This window comes from Tursiops truncatus, chromosome 4 (assembly GCF_011762595.2).
Source record: "Tursiops truncatus isolate mTurTru1 chromosome 4, mTurTru1.mat.Y, whole genome shotgun sequence".
NCBI lineage: Eukaryota > Metazoa > Chordata > Mammalia > Artiodactyla > Delphinidae > Tursiops > Tursiops truncatus.
In genome coordinates this window covers 85,620,220-85,638,153 of record NC_047037.1, presented here as the reverse complement: position 1 = coordinate 85,638,153, position 17,934 = coordinate 85,620,220, and the positions used below count along the sequence as shown (strand labels likewise).

The 17,934-nt window shown below is 41.6% G+C and overlaps 1 protein-coding gene across 10 annotated transcripts in view; it reads left to right on the top strand.

The window, feature by feature from the left end:
- The window catches only part of TMPRSS7 (transmembrane serine protease 7), a 56,471-nt gene that overhangs the window by 7,138 nt on the left and 31,399 nt on the right, over positions 1-17,934 (top strand). For 5 of the 10 annotated variants that reach the window (XR_002173968.3, XM_033855836.2, XM_073804230.1 and 2 more), the window contains 7 exons: positions 1,828-2,041; positions 7,782-7,912; positions 10,772-10,839; positions 12,376-12,569; positions 13,837-13,875; positions 14,616-14,844; positions 16,175-16,305. Coding sequence is in view for 9 of the 10 variants with exons in the window: in XM_033855836.2 (XP_033711727.1) it covers positions 1,828-2,041; positions 7,782-7,912; positions 10,772-10,839; positions 12,376-12,569; positions 13,837-13,875; positions 14,616-14,844; positions 16,175-16,305 (1,006 nt within the window). In the remaining variant the exon portion in view is untranslated. Of the gene's footprint in view, positions 1-1,827; positions 2,042-7,781; positions 7,918-10,456; positions 10,577-10,771; positions 10,840-12,375; positions 12,570-13,836; positions 13,876-14,615; positions 14,845-16,174; positions 16,306-17,934 lie in introns of those variants that run through there. The other 5 variants (XM_073804231.1, XM_073804232.1, XM_033855837.2 and 2 more) reach the window with 5 other exon arrangements.

The window sequence follows — 17,934 nt, the reverse complement described above, 5'->3', positions numbered from 1 at the left end:
ATAGTCAAGTCATCCAACAATAGAATAGTTTTCTCTTTAGAAACACCATCCTCAGTCCTGCAGGACATCACATTAGATGAGATCTGGTCTAGTTCAGTTTCAGCAGGAGGCATATAAGCTACATTTCACTCCAGGGGTTGACAGGAGTGTTTGGCAAAAAGAATGAGGGAGCCATGAATAATTTAGAATGTTCTTGGCCACATATTATCCCATTAATTGGTAGGATTAAAGACTGGAAGACATGTACTTTGTAGGGAACAGTGAGAGAGAGAGAATGAGAGCATTCTTAGAGGAGAGCTCGAAAGATTATTTCTTTGGAACTGGTGCTCCATATTCTTGCCTTTAAAAGAATGTGTGTTTAAAAGTTATTTTGTCACTGAAGTTTAGTTACCCTGACATGTATAAATCTCTCCTTCAAAGAAGTTAAACTCTCACTTACATTATTAAAGAATTGACAGCATCAAATGACAGAGGATAGAGGAAAAAAAGAGGAGGGGAAAGAGTTAAATAATGTATTTTTTCCTGTTGCACAGAACACCTTGCACTAAACCCGGTAATTTTCTAATCTAACATGAGTCCCCTATTTCATTCTTTATTTTTTAATCATTCTTTCATTTGTATTGAAAACCTGAGTCACTGACCAGTTCAGTGGCTGGCTTCGAAGTGTATGCTTGTGAGGCAATGGTAAAACAATCAGTTTGATCCTTGTCCTGCATCCCTACACAAACGAGAGCATCATCCTCACATTTTTCTTCCTACTGAAGCTGAATCCGGCCTCTGTACCCCAACACTGAATTAATTTTTGGAGACAGAGTTTTGGGTGAAGTAGAAAAGAATAGCTTTATTGCTTTACCAGGCAAAGGGAGCCACAGTGGGCTAAGGCCCTCAGAACTGTGTGTTTCAACCTGGAGGGGGTAGTGAGGAGTTTTATAGTAATGGTTCAAAGAGGGCATGATCAGCTCATGGACAATCTTCTGACAGGTTGGTGGTGAGGTAACTTCTGGTTCCAACCCATCTGGGGTCTATGTGTTTGTGGGCAGCATACTGTTAATTTCTCCTACCTGGTGGGGGTTTCAGTATCTGAAAAACAGCTCACAGATACTGTTATATATATCCCTTGATGGGGAACCAGGACCCTGCCCCAAGGCTGCACTATTGTTTCTTTTGACTTTTCTTCCCTTGTCTCTGCATCCCCTCCCTTCCCTAATTAGCAACTGTTTGAACCAGCTTGTTGGAACTCAGGGGAGGTCATGGAGGCTGAATGAAGCCTATTTCCTGTAATCAAGAAATGGGGGACACAGAAAGGCTTTTGTGCCCAGGAGTCCCACAGGGTCCTGCTCGGTATCATTACCATCAGGTCACGAAACCATAATTAAGAAATCAATTAGTTTCTCTGAGAAACTTACTTCTATTCTTACTTTCAATCTGCCTCAGCCCAGAAGACACTGTGGGAGAAAAGCTATATCGTACAAACACACACATCCCCAGAGTGGTGGACAGATGAATCAACCCCCATAGAATCCTGTCTGACCTTCAGGTCCTCTAGTCTATGCTCCATAAAATTCAGGCCTATCCTCTACAGTGTCAGTTTAGCAGAGTTGGAGAGTTGAGGGGACCAGTTGAGGACCTGGGAACCATATCACTAGAGTTCATATACCTCCTGTTTTTTTCTGATTGGTCTTAACTGTGTGATTCAATGCAAGTCAATGCTTACGTAAATAATTTGGCTTATTTAGGCCTTTTAGCACCAAGATTCTCCTGACTAGGTGGTTGCATTTAAGCTCTAGACTACTTCTAACTGTTAACACCTCTTTCATTCTTTTGAAGATATCCAATATCTCAGTTCAGGTGGTCAGTGCCCAAGGGAAGCTGCCAGGGAGACGACCACCAAGAAAACCCGTCAACAAACCCAAACCCAAACCCAAGAAGCAACTCAAGAAGAAAGCTCCCTTTTGGAACGTCCAAATCAAAATCATTCTCTTCACAGTATTTTTGTTCATCTTAGCGGTCGTAGCCTGGACACTGCTGTGGCTCTATATCAGTGAGTTGAAATCTGTGTACCTTTGGGGTTAAGTCTTGCCCTGTGAGTTCTGCATCAGCAATGCAGGCCCGATATGACCTTGGGGGTTTCTGATAGAATTTTCTTATTTCTCAGACTGACAGTCATTTTCAAAACTGTTGAGGTTTTAAGGAAGAAGCCAGAATTGTCTTTCCCATTTCTTGTTTTACCACCACTGCTTTCTTCCCAGAGGAGCAGAGATGGGGGAATAGGATGAGAAGAGCTGAGGAGAATGCTCAGGAGCTTCTGACTGGTTCAGAAATGTAATGCATTTTTAGCTTTAAAAAATGAATGGAACGCTAAGCTGTTTTATTTCCTCATCCACCCACTGCCTGTTTCTAGGCAACCTTAGATTTCTAGCTCCCTGAGCTTCATTTTACTCATGCGTCTTTCTCTCCTCTGTTTTTTTTTTTTTTTTTTTTTTTGCGGTACGCGGGCCTCTCACTGTTGTGACCTCTCCCGTTGTGGAGCACAGGCTCCGGACGCACAGGCTCAGCGGCCATGGCTCACGGGCCCAGCCGCTCCGCGACATGCAGGATCTTCCCAGACCGGGGCACGAACCCGTGTCCCCTGCATCGGCAGGCGGACTCTCAACCACTGCACCACCAGGAAAGCCCTTCTCCTCTGTTTTTATGTTTTTATTTATCCAATTGATTGTTTTTGTCAGTCTTATTGATCCTTTTGGGTAGGAGTCATAACTAAGTTCTTCCTTAGAGAGTACTTACCCAAGCAGCTCAGTAACTACAGCATTTATTGATTTATGTTGGACTTCCCACCCTACGCATATTAATATACTTGATACAAAATATGTGTACTCTCAAAGATATTAAAATTTAGTTGGAAAGCTAGATTTATAGGCAAAGAATGAATGAATATTGTCTTGAACAGTTCAGTTCATTTACATATAGAAATTGACCACCTATAATTTGTGTGGCACAATATAAGATATCAGGCACACCAAGATACATCTCCTACCTTCAAAAAGCTCACAGATGCATTTTTCTACTTTCAAAAAATCTCATAGTTCAGTACTAGAGAGGGAGTGTGAGTTGACTTTTTTTTTTTTTTTTCTCAAGCAATTACTTTGCAATCACAGAAGGGAGACATCCAACAACCTGCCCAGGGATAGAGTCTAGATAAGTCTTCATGAACTGGTTCTTGAAAATTCATTTGACACATCTTGGGAGTGCCCACTATGAGCTGAGCTCTGTGATAAGCATGGAACAGAGTTGTAGACAGGAAAGAATCTGTCTTTACAGACTAGTGGGGGCTGTCAAGTCAATGAGCAATTAAGAAAAACACAAAAGACACACAACCCCAATCCAGAGCAAACCAGTTTATTTCCCTTCAGCTCTCTGCCAGCCCTAAACTGATATATTTGCATTGCCCTTGCATTTTTGTACAAGGTTTCGGGACATCATTGTGAAGAGTTAATTTGTTGGTTGTGTGAAAATCAGTTAAGGGCATTTCAGCAAAACAGACCAGTACAAGCAAAGGAAAACTGGTATAAGTAAGTGAGAATTGTTCAACAAAAAACAGGGGTTAGTTTTGATAGATGAAATTTGGGCATGGAGGGTGGCCTTGAGAAATGTTAAAAAACAAAAATTCAACCAAGTAAATCTGATGATCTAATTGGCTTTATTCAATGGCAGCATCCCTTCTAGTAAATAAAAGGGCTTTCTGAGGGGGTGTACAAAATGGAAGGTTTTTATAGCAGAAGGAGGGTGGGGCAAGGAAGCTATTAGCAAAAGAAAAGAAAGGATTGTTTCAGGCCAGGCCATCAAATTTTGGGGGAAGGGAACAGCAGGGGTCTTTATCATGTAGATTATCACACTAGTGTTGATCAGGAAATTTCTGTTTAAAGGTCACATTCCTGAGAGAATGTGAAACTGTAATTAAGTCTTGGTTTGCAGTCTTGGGAGCAAAGGACTCCATTTGGGGCTTGTGATTTTTTTTTTTTTTTTTTTTAACAGAAATGAGATGGACAGCTCATCAGGAAAACCATTTGTTACTGAAAATAAGTTTGTGTGCTCAACACACAGTGAGACCAAATGAAACAAAATGGAGCTTGGGTCAGAGAAAGGTTTATTGCAGGGCCAAGCAAGGAGAAAGGGTAACTCGTGCTCAGAAAAACTGAACTCCCTGATGGTTTTGGAGGAGAAGTTTTTATAGGCAAAATTTGGGGTGAGAACTGCAGGGTGTGTGACTTTCCTCAGATTGGTTGGTGGTGAGGTAACAGGGTGGTATTCCAGGAACCTTGTGCTCATCCTGAAGTTATGATCCTCCACCTGTGTGTGGTCTTAGTTATTGCAGAAGAACTCAAAGATATTGTTATGTATATTCCTTGAGGAGGAATCAGAATCCTGGACTATAGTTTCTTGATTGTTCCTTTGTTTCTGCATTCCCTCACTTCCCTGATTAGCAGCTGTCTGAATCTGCTCTTTGTATTCAGGAAGGTCTAAGAGGCAGAAGACTTTTTTCTTTTTTTTGCAAATAAGAAAAAGGGAGACACAGAAAGGCTTTTGTGCCCAGGATGGCCCCACAGGGTCTTCCTCAGTTTCACATGGAGGGCTTGTATGTTAGGCTGAGCTCAAGAGTTAGACAAATGTAATCTGGTTGAAGGCTAAATTGATCTCTCTTGCATTGCTTATCCCTTGATTACTTACTGATAGAAGAAGGACGTGTGAGCTTCTAGGTAGAAGTCATAGCTTTCATTCAAATTTTAAAGAATCTGCAACAGAAAAAAAAAAAATCTAAGGACTTTCTTGGTAAAATCAAAGACAAAAACAACTATTGCTTTATACAAGAGGCCTAGTGAGGCAAGGTGATTTGTCCAAGGTTACACTGATCTTGGGTGGCCTCGGCCTGCAGTGGCTTGAAGTAGAGTTTTGGTTCCCATCCAGGGATTGAGCCAGGAGAGCACCGAATCCTAGCCACTAGACTAGTGGTCAGTGACAAGGCCCTGGCCCTATGGCTTTGCAGAAAAAAGAACTCCCACAAAGGCAGGAAGTAGTGAAACAAGTAAAGTGTTTATTAGGGGAAAAAGAAGTACAGTGTGTGTGGATAGACACATGCGCAGGCTCAGAGAGAGAGTCGCAAACTGGCAGTTTGAATCACTTTTATGGGGCATTTCTTCCATGTCTCCTTTGGCCAATCATTTTGATTTGCCTAGTTCAGAGTCCATATTTGGTATATCTTAGGATCTTTCCATGTGTGCATGTGCATCTCTTAGCCAAGAAGGATTCAACCAAAGAGGCGTATGGGTAGATTTGGCAACTTGGAGGTCTACGCATGTGTAGGCGGAGAGGTCTCCTGACTTTGAGAATAAAATATGTGGTCTCTTATCTTCTATCTGGGCAGGGCCCAGTGTCCTCTCTCAATTGTCCTGTTATTCCCATCTGGAGTATGGTCCACAGGGAATGAACTCAAACTGTTTGCCTTGAGGGCCCATCTATCTCCTGCCTCAACATAACTTTTGTTGAACCTAAGTTCATGTGCCTGATGTACAGTGAGGCCAAACAAATCGAAATGTTGGGGTTTGGAGCAGAGAAAGGTTTATTTTAAGGGCCAAACAAGGAGAATGGACAGTTCATGCTCAAAAGACCCTAACTCCCTGATGGTCTTCAAGGAAGAGTTTTTAAAGGCAAATTTTGTTGGGGAGGGCTATGGGGTGTGTGACTTTCTTCTGATGGTTGGTGGTGAGGTAACAGGATGGTATTTCAGGAATCTCAACCATCAGCCTTCTGGTTCCAACCAGTCTGGGGTCTACGTGATTGTGCTCAGCCTGAAGTCACCATCCTCCACTTGGATGGGTCCTTAGTTCCTATAGAAGAACTCAAAGTTATGTATCAGATTATTAGGTTTATCCTTTAAGGAGGAACTAGGACTCTGCACTATTGTTTCTTGACTGCTTTTCCTTTGTTTCTGCATTCCTTCACTTCTAATTAGTAACTGTTTGAATCTGCCTTTTGGAACTCAGGGAAGCTCTGGGAGGCTGAAGCCTTTTTCCTACAAACAAGAAATGGGGAAAATGGAAAGGCTTTTGTACCCAGGAGGGCCTTGAATGGTCCTGCTCTGTTTCAATCCCCCCTTTTCTTTGCTACTCCTTAATCTTGAGGTGAACAAGTACAGGACAAGAAAGGGAGTAAAGTTTTGGTTAGAGCGCTTAGACATAACCTTGGCAGAGAAACCAGTTTTAGGGGGCTCAGTTTCATAACTTCAAAGAACAAATCTAGGACAGGAGCTCAGGCCTCTGGCCCCTTCCCCACTCTCCACAGCCTCACTACACTACAGGGCTAATGTGAGCCTGGATGGGTCACACAGGGAGGCTGTTCCCTGTCCTTCACAGAAGCTGCACCTTCTTTTTAATTCAGCCATCACTTATTTAGCATTTCCACGCACTGGGCATTGTGCTAAGAGAGATTATTCCCTCCCTCTCTTCCTCTCTCTCTTCCTTCCCAGGAACATTTACTGAGCTTGAAAGCTAAGTCAGGCACTCGCTACCCTGTGCTAGGGGTTGAAGGACAAGAATTTACTGTTCATCTAGAAAGACAGACATGCAGAAAGAAGCTATGATACCGTGGGGCATGTGTCACAGGAAAGAAAGGTACCACAGCCATGAGAGCCTGGGAGTGATGCCTCATACCCGTAAGACCTTGTAACAAAAAGGAATGGCTGAAAGGAGAGTCCCTCATCTCCCTAGGCTATTCTCAGGTGCCTGAAGGCATCTCAGACACAGCAATGTCTTTGTCTGTCTTCACAGCAGTTTCTGGCCCACCTGATGCCCAGTCCCATGGTCTTCCCTGGGCAGAGTTTTTGAGCAGGAGTTGATCTCAGGTGGCCTCAGCCTGCATCAGCTTGAAGCAGGATTTCAGTTCCCTGGCCAGAGTTTGAAGTCAGGTCACAGCAGTGAGAGCACCGAACATTAGCCACTAGACCATGAAGGCCAGTGGCCAGTGATAAGACCCTGGCCCATGGCTTTGTAGAAATGAATTTCCACATAGAGATGGAAAGTAGTGAAACAAGTGAAGTGTTTATTAGGAGAAAAAAGAGTAAGTGTAGATAGACACATGGGTGGACTCAGAGAGAGAGAGATGCACCCTCGTGGTAGTTTGAATCACTTATATGGGGCATTTCTTCTGGGTTTCCTTTGGCCTATCATCTTGCTTTGCCTGGCTCTTCCCACCAGGGAAGTCCAGAAGAGATGTTATTAACTACATTTAGAGCTTCACAGTCTGTAAAATATGAAGCTGTCTAGGACTTCCCTAGTGGCACAGTGGATAAGGATCTGCCTGCCAATGCCTGCCAATGCAGGGGACACAGGTTCAAGCCCTGGTCCGGGAAGATCCCACATGCTGCGGAGCAACTAAGCCCGTGCACCACAACTACTGAGCCTGCACTCTAGACCCCACGAGCCACAACTACTGAAGCCTGGACACCTAGAGCCTGTGCTCCACAACAAGAGAAGTCACTGCAATGAGAAACACGTGCACCGCAACGAAGAGTATCTCCCGCTCACAGCAACTAGAGAAAGCCTTCACGCAGCAACAAAGACCCAGTGCAGCCACAAATAAATAAATTAAATAAATTATTTTAAAAAACTGCTTAAAGAAGCTGTCTAAAATAAAATCATTTCAGGACCCCGATAGTGACATATATCAGACAATGCCTCACTGTCACACAGATGGAAAGACTCTTAACCACCTTCTCTCCTCTCTTACAGGTAAGACAGAAAGCAGAGATGCTTTTTACTTTGCTGGGATGTTTCGCATCACCAACATTGAGTTTCTTCCTGAATACCGACAGAAGGAGTCCAGGGAATTTCTATCAGTGGCCCGGACCGTGCAACAAGTGGTGAGGTGATGGGGGGATCTTGAAAGGCTGGGGAAGTTGAGGTCAGGGGGTAAGGGATGAGGGGTTGGGGTTACAGTGTCACAGGTGAGCAGGGTGGATGAAGGAAGAACTCAGGGAAACATGGGATTTAGCTCATCTTGGTTGTAAGATAAAATTGTTTATTTGATAGAATTGCTTTTTTTTTTTTCTCCTGAAATTAAAAAGAAATGGCTCTCTGAGCTTCAGTTTTTCTTATCTCTAAAATAAAAGAATTGGATCAGGTGATATTTAAGATGCCTTCCAGTACAGAAATTACATGCATACTGATTAATTCTGTGATCCATACAGATTTATTTCAACCTTGATGCACTGGTATCTCTTCACTTAAAAAAAAAAAACCTTTCTTATTGTAGAACTGATAAGTATTTATTGTAAAAATTTACAAAAGTACTTTAAAAATATAATCTCCTTTAACATCGTCTCCAGAGATAGAGCCCCTTTTGATTCTGGACCACGTAGACACAGGACATAGGGCAATATTGGAGTATTAGTAGATATTCAGTTTTATAATCTGACTTTTTCCTCTTGACATAAGATTGCATGTCTCTATGCAAGTTCATATTCTTTAAAAAGCATAAGTTTTGATAGCTTCAAGTTGGCAAGTCCCTTTTTATTGGATATTTAAGTTGTTTCCAATTTTTGCTATTAACAGATAACACTATAACAAAACTGCCATGTAAATTGTTTGTATCTCTGATTACTTCCTTAGCTGATTTCCTAAAAGTATAATTGGTCACACAGAAGAATATTTATCATGGCTCTTGGTACCTATTACCAATAGAAAGTTTCTGCCAGTTTGCATCTGCACAGTAATGGAGAGAGTGGCCTAGCAGAGGCGACTCTCCTGCAGTGACAGGCGCTCTGCAGTGTAAAATGAAGAAGGGCTGAGAGAGAGAGAGAGAGCAAAGACGGTAGCAGGCATAGTGGCTTTTATTGATTGAAGGCCTCCTATATACAGGGTAAAGTGTAAAACCCTTTACCATTTCAATATATCAATTATCCCTCAAATTAGCCCAAGGAGATGGACATTCTTTTAAAATCTCTTTACCATTTTTTCCAATCCCAGGCAGTATTCTTCCTTCAACACCCAAAGCCATTCCTCTCTGCTGCTGAAGTTATCCTTCAAAAATAACATTTCTCCTTTGGCTTAAGGATACAATACTGATTCTTAAGAATAGCCAGATAAAATACTGATTCTTAAGAATAGCAGGCAAGCACTTTTCTAAATCTGTCCCCTGATTGTCCCAGTCTCATTCCTTACCATTTTCTCCCAACAGAAACCTTGTGATCTAAGGCAGTCATTACTTGTGTTATGAATAATCATTGCATTTACATGTCTGGCAGCCCTGGTTTCTGCTGCTATTCACTCAGGACCTAAAGCCATCTGTCCAATTTCTATGGAGTGAAATTCCACCCGTCATTCATGACCCATCAAAAAGCCTCCTTCTCTGTGAAATCCTCCCCGGCCTCCTGCAGAGTCAATGCTGGCTTTGTGTAGACCCCATTTGTATAGTTAGTATTGCACTCAATGCATTTTATTATAGTTATTTAACATCCCACCCAAAGAGGTAGGCATTTTGATCACCACTTTACAGATTAAAAAAGAGAGAGACAGAAAGAGAAAAACAAATACCGTACACTAACACATATATATGGAATCTAAGGAAAAAAGAAAAAAAATGTCATGAATAACCTAGGGGTAAGACAGGAATAAAGACACAGACCTACTAGAGAATGGACTTGAGGATACGGGGAGGAGGAAGGGTAAACTGGGACAAAGTGAGAGAGTGGCATGGACATATATACACTACCAAACGTAAAATAGATAGCTAGTGGGAAGCAGCCACATAGCACAGGGAGATCAGGTCGGTGCTTTGTGACCACCTAGAGGGGTGGGATAGGAGGGTGGGAGGGAGGGAGACGCAAGAGGGAAGAGATATGGGGACATATGTATATATATAGCTGATTCACTTTGTTGTAAAGCAGAAACTAACACACCATTGTAAAGCAATTATACTCCAATAAAGATGTAAAAAAAAGAGAGAAAAAGAAAAAAAAGAAGCTCAGCAGGCCTTGGTAATGTGTTCTGTGTTGCACAGTGAATTTAAACTCCATGGCCCATTTTTTTCCACAATGCTATATTATTTCTAAGGTTTTTCGTTTTTTGTTTTTTGTTCCTGGGCAATTAGTTAGGTGATTTTGCTATTATGTAAAAAGGGGACTACAGGAGGAGAAGATTTGGCAGAAGAAATTGGTTTTAGAAATGCTAAGTAAGGGCAAACAGTCAATTGACTGAAATAGCTCTCTTTTGAGATCCATTTATGGTGTTTTAAAAGATCTGGGTGTGTCCCTGGAAATGAGAGTTCTGCAGTGGGATATGGAAGTTGGACTGTGGGCACCACGCGCCCTCTAGCGGCTAATATACATTTTCCGTGGCGTGCATTGGTAGAAGAGGTTGGGCAGAATACCTTGTAAATACGCTTAAAGGAGTTTCGCTTATTCATTGTGGAGAAAATTAACTTTTGGAGTAGGCAGAATGCAGCAGTTAAGCTTGGTTAGGGTGTCTAAAGACAGCAATAAATGAATAAAGGTAGCTGATTAATCTTCACAGAGAGCAGAATGACAGTAAGTAACCCTGATACAGGAAGTAAGAATTTATTTGAATTCAAGGAATAATGTCTGGGTTTGGCCTTAGAGGCCTTTAGTTTGAGCCTTGCTTTTCACCTTGCTAACTGTCAGAGCTTGGACCTACGGCACACTGGGTATCATGAGAGGAAACCAATTTGAAAGACTTCAGATATCTTGGTTCTTCTTTTGCAGGTAAACCTGGTTTATACAACATCTGCCTTCTCCAAATTTTACCAGCAGTCGGTAGTTGCAGATGTCAGGTAATGAATGTCCCTTGCTTTGGGACTTCTATGTTCACTGCTGTAATACCTCAAAAGGCTGTGGAAGGGCTGAAAGAGAGCCATTCTCAAGTAACCACTTGGGGGCAGTTGTGGGTTAATACCCTTCTAGCACAATAGCAACCCAACTCCTTTTTTACCCCTTTTATTTATTTATTTTAAAGACTTTATGTATGTAGTATGTATGCCTTTATTTTTGGCTGCGTTGGGTCTTCGTTGCTGCACGCGGGCTTTCTCTAGTTGCAGTGAGCAGGGGCTACTCTTCACTGTGGTGCACAGGTTTCTCATTGCAGTGGCTTCTCTTGTTGCGGAGCACCGGCTCTAGGTGCGTGGGCTTCAGTAGTTGTGGCACACGAGACTCAGAAGTTGTGGCTCGGGGGCTCTAGAGCTCCGGCTCATTAGTTGTGGAGCATCGGCTTAGTTGCTCCGTGGCATGTGGGATCTTCCTGGACCAGAACTCGAACCCATGTGCCCTGCATTGGCAGGCGGATTCTTAACCACTGCGCCACCAGGGAAACCTGCAGCTGAACTCTTTGTCATGCTATCATGCTGAGTTTTTTTCTTCATTTGCCAAAGCCTGCCCTCTTTCCAGAACTGGGATCCTAGACCTTTGTATTAATGCCACTGGGCAAAATGACCATAAACACGTCCACTATATTGGGTGAGGGCAAACAGAAAACACAGACCAGTCAGTGTCTCTCAAAATATGTTCAGTAAAAAACTGGTCACTAGAGATCTTCTGAGCAAAGAAGGATCTCATGGTCAAATAATTTTTAGGAAACTGTGTGTGCCTTGTACTGTATCCCATCTCCCCCCACCCCTGATATATCTGCAGAGATTCACAATCCGTTTGGGCAGATTAAAGGCACTGAGAAGTCTTGGAGTAAAGCAATTTGTTTCCTCTCCTTCACCTTCCATTTCCCAAATTATGTGCTATAGAACACTATCTTATGTTTTTTTCATAAAATATGACAATATTTGTGCAGGTAGGAGCTCCTACTCCAGGGTCAGATTGAAAACCAAATTAGGCTTGATTCCTGACTTGCTACTCAGTAGCTGTGTGATTTTGAGTTGTAGGTGACCTTAATTTCCTCATCTGTAAAACTGGAAGCGTAACAGGACCTTCCTCAAAAGATTAAATGGGATAAAGCAGCTTTAGCACTGTGTCTGGACATGGTGAGGTATCAAACATTCTAACTGTTGTTATTTGTAATAGCAGTGAATACTGATTGACATCCATAGAAATAGTATATTCTCCATGGAGATGCAAAATATACTAACAGTTCTAGATCTGAACACAGCACAAGAATACACATACCATGATGCTTTCCTTTCCAAATTCCCATGATAGGAGTCAATGGCTTCCTAAAGAAGGAAGTTAGTTGAAAGATGAACTTGAAGGATGTTGAAAGATGTGTCCATTGGCCTCACATTGAATTTATCACTTGGGTCACTGGCTCCTTATGAAAGTCTACTTCCTAAGAGGTATCCCTGGACTTCTTTCTCTTTTCACTACAGCAGTAACAACAAAGGTGGCCTCCTTGTTCACTTTTGGCTTGTGTTTGTCATGCCACATGCCAAGGGCCATATCTTCTGTGAGGACTGTGTGGCTGCCATCTTGAAGGACTCCATCCAGACAAGCATCATAAACCGGACCTCCGTGGGGAGCCTGCAGGGTCTGGCTGTGGACATGGACTCTGTGGTACTAAATGGTGATTGTTGGGTAATTCTCCTTCAAGCACTCCTTCCTGCAGCACTCTTGATACTGTCGTTGTCGTAGTCAATGGTGCCGTGAAGTACAGTCTTCCCTCTATATCCATGGACTTCGCATTCGTGGATTCAGCCAACCATGGATAGAAAACATTTGGAAAAAAAATTCTAGAAAGTTCCAAAAAGCAAAACTTGAATTTGCCACAGGCTGGCAACTATTTACACAGCATTTACACTGTATTAGGTATTAGAAGTAATCTAGAGATGATTTAAAGTATACAGGAGGATGTGCATAGGTTTTATGCAAATACTATGCCATTTTACATAAGGGATTTGAGCATTCATGAATTTTGGTATCCTTGGGTGTCTTGGATCCAATCCCCTGTGGATACTGAGGAATGACTGTATTCTTCTCCACAATCCCAGTGGAACAGGATTAGCTGAAGACATTGGAGCTACATTGATAAAAGAAGTTGCTAAATGTTATATACAGTGATTAGACAATAGAATTGGGGTCAGAATACACATGAAAATGAATTTCTTAAAGCGTACCCTTTTCTATATTTAATTTGGCTTCATGCATCTTCAAACTAAGGCTCCAAGGGATAAGGTCCTGGAGAAGGAAAATTTTGCTGAGGTTTACCTTCCTTGTTTCTTCCCTTGTTCAGACAGAACTACGCCTGTGTTCTATAGTGTGCCCCAATGCTCCAAAATGACCTGCCCAAAACACAGTCAGAATGCAAATTCCATCATTTATCTTGACAGTAAAATGGTTTAATTATTGTCTAACCCAAAATTTATGCAGTTTTCTATTTTGATTTAAATTATATATATATGTTAGGCATATAGTAGGTTGATAAGTATTTGTAATAAGTAATGAATCAATAAAAAAATCTCTAGTGGAAAATTCTGTACCACATATACTACTTCAGATATAGAACCAATTATTACCATGTTTAGTTGCTTTTTTATCTTCAAAAAATGTTTAAAAGTTGTTACAGCAGATGATTTCAAGCACAAAAGTAAAGAGAATTGTTTAATGAACTCTTACACACTTTACTCAGCTTCAACAACTATCAACTCATAGCTGTCCTATTTGATGTCTAAATACTTAAACAACCTCCCTCTTACCCCCACAGTATTATTTTAAAGCAAATCCAAGATATGTTGGATTGCTTTTAAAGGACAAGATATTTTTACTAAGCAAAATTCTAACAAAATGAAATGCTGGGACTGATAGTGTTTTTTCTATGTGCTTTTTCAATGCAGCTGGGCTTCGGTCAGATTACTCTTCAACCATAGGATCTGGTAAATTATGTCTGTGGTTTCTCCCCTGCCCTCCAACCTCCCCATCCCCAACTGCCTCCAAATCAGTATCCTTTTTGGCTGTAGTTTTCCTGTTCACATGCTGGTGTTTGTCAGTGTTCTTTCCGTTGCCAGTGACAGATATAGTATATTCAAACTAGCTTAAGCACAAAAGAAACGTGATTGCCTCATATAACTGGGACATACGTGGAATATGCTGGCTGCAGGCATGGTTGGGTCCAGGTTCTAAGATAAAATATTGTCAGGACTCTGCATTTTTGTTTTCTTCTGCTGAGACTTCATCAGGTGGGTTCTTCCAATGTGGTGGCATAAATGGCCACCAGCAGATCCAAGCTTATGATTTATCAGTTTAGCTACCATGGTGGAAAAAAATCTCACCTGTATTTTGAGAAGTCCTTGGGCTGAGTTTCATTGTCTCAAATTGACTGACGTGCCCACTCCTGAAACAGCTGCTTTGGCTCTGATTGGTCAGTCTGGGTCGTGTGCTCACTTCTGGACCTAGGGTGAGTTTAACCCCAACCAAGCCACATGGACAGGGTAGGTGTAGTTTCTCAAAGTAAAATCTAGGTGCTGTTATCAGAAGAGATGAGAGTGGATTCCAGGCTGGCAAAGACAGCAGATATTCTCCATGTGAGCTCTTTTGCTCTTTACTCTTCTATAAAGATTTCTAGAAAAATCATTCCTAAAACAAAACAAAGCAAAATAAAGTGCTGTCTCCACAGACAAAGGCTGCTCTCAGTACTTCTACGCAGATCACCTGTCTCTCCGCTACCCTTTGGAGATTTCGGCAACCTCAGGGAGGCTGATGTGCCACTTCAAGCTGGTGGCCATAGTGGGCCACCTGATCCGTCTCTCAATAGAGTCCGTCCAGATTGAAGCCGACAACTGTGTCACCGACTCCCTGACCATTTACGACTCCCTCATGCCAATCCGGAGCACCATCTTGTATAGGTATTATGCAGGCACTCTGGTTGGCAAGTGAAAAGAATTTTTACAATGTCTCTCTCTTGCAGTATCTGGCTTGCCTTTGGATTTTTTTAAACCATTTTTGTATATACTCATGAGGTCAAACATTGACCCGTGCCCTGTTTAGTGCCCCCTGTATTAGCCAGAGCCTGTCAGACACAGTGTTTGCTTTTCACTTCTAGCATACAACAGTCAAAATCATTGGGAACTTCAGTCAATAGTTTTGATATATATTTCACATTTTTTTTGGTTTAATTTTACTTTCATTGCAATCACAGTGAAGGCTACTGTTTCAATAGAATGTGAGAATGAATATTCTATTATAATTGCATAGCATTAGTAAAACAATTTATTTTCCTTATAAAGATAACACAATGTTTATTGTGAAAATGAGGTCAATCAGAGAAAACAATGTCAATTATCTTCCATTCCCATTACCCAGAATAAATGTCTGTTATATTTTTGCATACATTCTTTCATTCATACGTGTACATAATTACACGCACGTATACATATACATATCCTAGTATTTCTTACTCACTAGTAGACATCTTTTTATGAGTGCTTAATATTTTGGTAACCTAGTAATGTCAGTTAGGCTTTATTAAGAATTTGTTATTTTTACTCGTTGTGCTAAAGGGCATATGAATTATCTTATCATTTTAAATGGTGTTTATGTATGTATATAATAGTATTTTATGTAAGTATTATTTATTTATATTTTGGTGATGAATGAACATGTTAAAAATTCAAACAGTGTCTAAAGATTTGTAGTGAAAAGTAAGTTTGTCACTGACGCTCACCCCTCAATCACTGTTTTTGGTTTCTTTTCACTATTCCCAGACATATTTAGTTATTATCTCATTTAAGCCTCACCACAACGCTATGAGGAGTATACTGTTATTATTACTACCATTTCAGAGTTGGGAAACTGGCATTTATGAAGAACTAGTTACTTCATTGCCCAGTTAAGTGATAGAGCTGAGTTTTGAACCCAGTTTTCCCTGGTGAAGAGCCCATGACTTTAGCTATTAAATACCCTGCCTGTATACCTTGTTTGCTCTCAAGGAGTGTCCAGTGACAGCCATCCAAGAGAATTCTTCATTAGTCACTGGACAAAAATTTCTGCAGCTATATCAGCTCCGCTCCATCTGTAGTCCCTTCTGGCCACTAATTGATGAAGACCTGGCTGGTAGAGTCTGATTCACAGGAACTGTGTGGATGGCCCAAGAAATGTGTGGAATTAGCGGTGGATGGAGGTCCGATCCTCAATAACCTATTATTTATGTGCTTTTGTTTTGTTATCTGGTTTCAGAATTTGTGAACCCACAAGAACATTAATGTCATTTGTTTCGACAAATAATCTCATGTTGGTGATATTTAAGTCTCCTCAGATACCAAGGCTATCAGGAATCCGGGCATATTTCGAGGTCATTCCAGAACAAGGTAAGCTTCCCCAGTTGAAAAAAGTCATGAGAAATACTTATTATGATAGATACTCCAGTCTTATCTCTCCCAAGGCTGTGTTGTAATACTAGTTGCATTAGTCAGGACCCTGAGTCAGGTTCAAAGAGGGAGATGGTATTAGTTATTCTAACAGAGAACTTAATGTAAAGAACTGTTAACTCAGTACAGAGGTGTTAACTGGGTAACTCAAAAGGCAAAAAAACAAAAAAACGAAACACAAAAAAACTGTAAGGTATCATGGATGTAACACATGTAGGAAGCAACTAGCACTGTAGATCTAGAGGAACAATGGAAAGGAATTGGAACGATTACAATTTAGGGCTTGGAGGAGGGGGAGGTGGTCTGTGTAATGGAACTCAGACCTATGCCCAGCTGGTGTTGGTGTCTATAAATTCGGAGGCAGGTGTTCATGAACCTGGGACCCAGACCTTTGAGGAGAGGGTGCCAGACAGCTGAGCTGGCATCTTTTAGGGAGACACAATAAAGCAGAAGTTGGAAACACTGCTACAGATTCAACTCTGTTACAGGAAGGAAGAGTAGCTGCAAGGGTGAAGCAGCATTGCTGGGGTGACACTCCTAGGAATAAGAAACAGAGTGAAGTCTTATTCTTCCCTCTCCAGCCTTCTAGTCTCCCTTTAGCACCCCCTACTGGCAGAGCCTATCAGGTAGTGAAGGACAGAAGTGGTTTGTATAGTCCAGCCCAGCCTTGCAGAACAGAGTAGAGAGGGGTGGGTTTGGAACTGAGGGACAATAGCTCAGTAACTAGCACATTCTTTCATGAATTCTCATTTATAGTAATGCACATAAGTGCCATCCTAGAAAGTGCTCATGATGCAAGACCCAGAGGTATTTTTTTTTTTTTCCCGGTACGCGGGCCTCTCACTGCTGTGGCCTCTCCCGTTGCGGAGCACAGGCTCCGGACGCGCAGGCTCAGCGGCCATGGCTCACGGGCCCAGCCGCTCCGCGGCATGTGGGATCTTCCCGGACCGGGGCACGAACCCGTGTCCCCTGCATCGGCAGGCGGACTCTCAACCACTGCGCCACCAGGGAAGCCCAAAACCCAGAGGTTTTAATGGGTTTTTCTAGTGAGCAAAAAGTGACCTCCTCTTTGTTCTTCTCTTTTTGACTTGGGTTGACGAAGTCAAACAAAACAAAATGAAAAGAGCCTTCACTGAGACTCTAATGTTTTTGTAATATTTGTTGCCTTGGAAACTGGTCAGATCTTACAGGTCATGTCTTGGTAACTTCTTTATGAGCATCAACAAAGCTAAAGGGGTCAGAATGGGAGATGGGGGTGAGGAGGGAAGAGAATTGGGCTTAAGTAGATAGTGAGAGCTACAGGTTCATCACTATTTTAGGGCAGTGGTTCATTTTGATAGGTTTTTCTCTGTCAAATTATTACAAAACAAAATGTAAAATTGATTTATTGAATTGGATATTTGAGATAGTGTTAGGTTGAAAATTATCTGTAACTCCAAAGGTTAAAAATAGAATTATAACAGAAATTTGTCTATCCACTGAACAAATATTTACTGAGCATCTGTTGTATGCCAGAAATGACTGTAGGTGTTAGGGAAATAGTAAACAAAATAGAAAGAAAATCAGTGC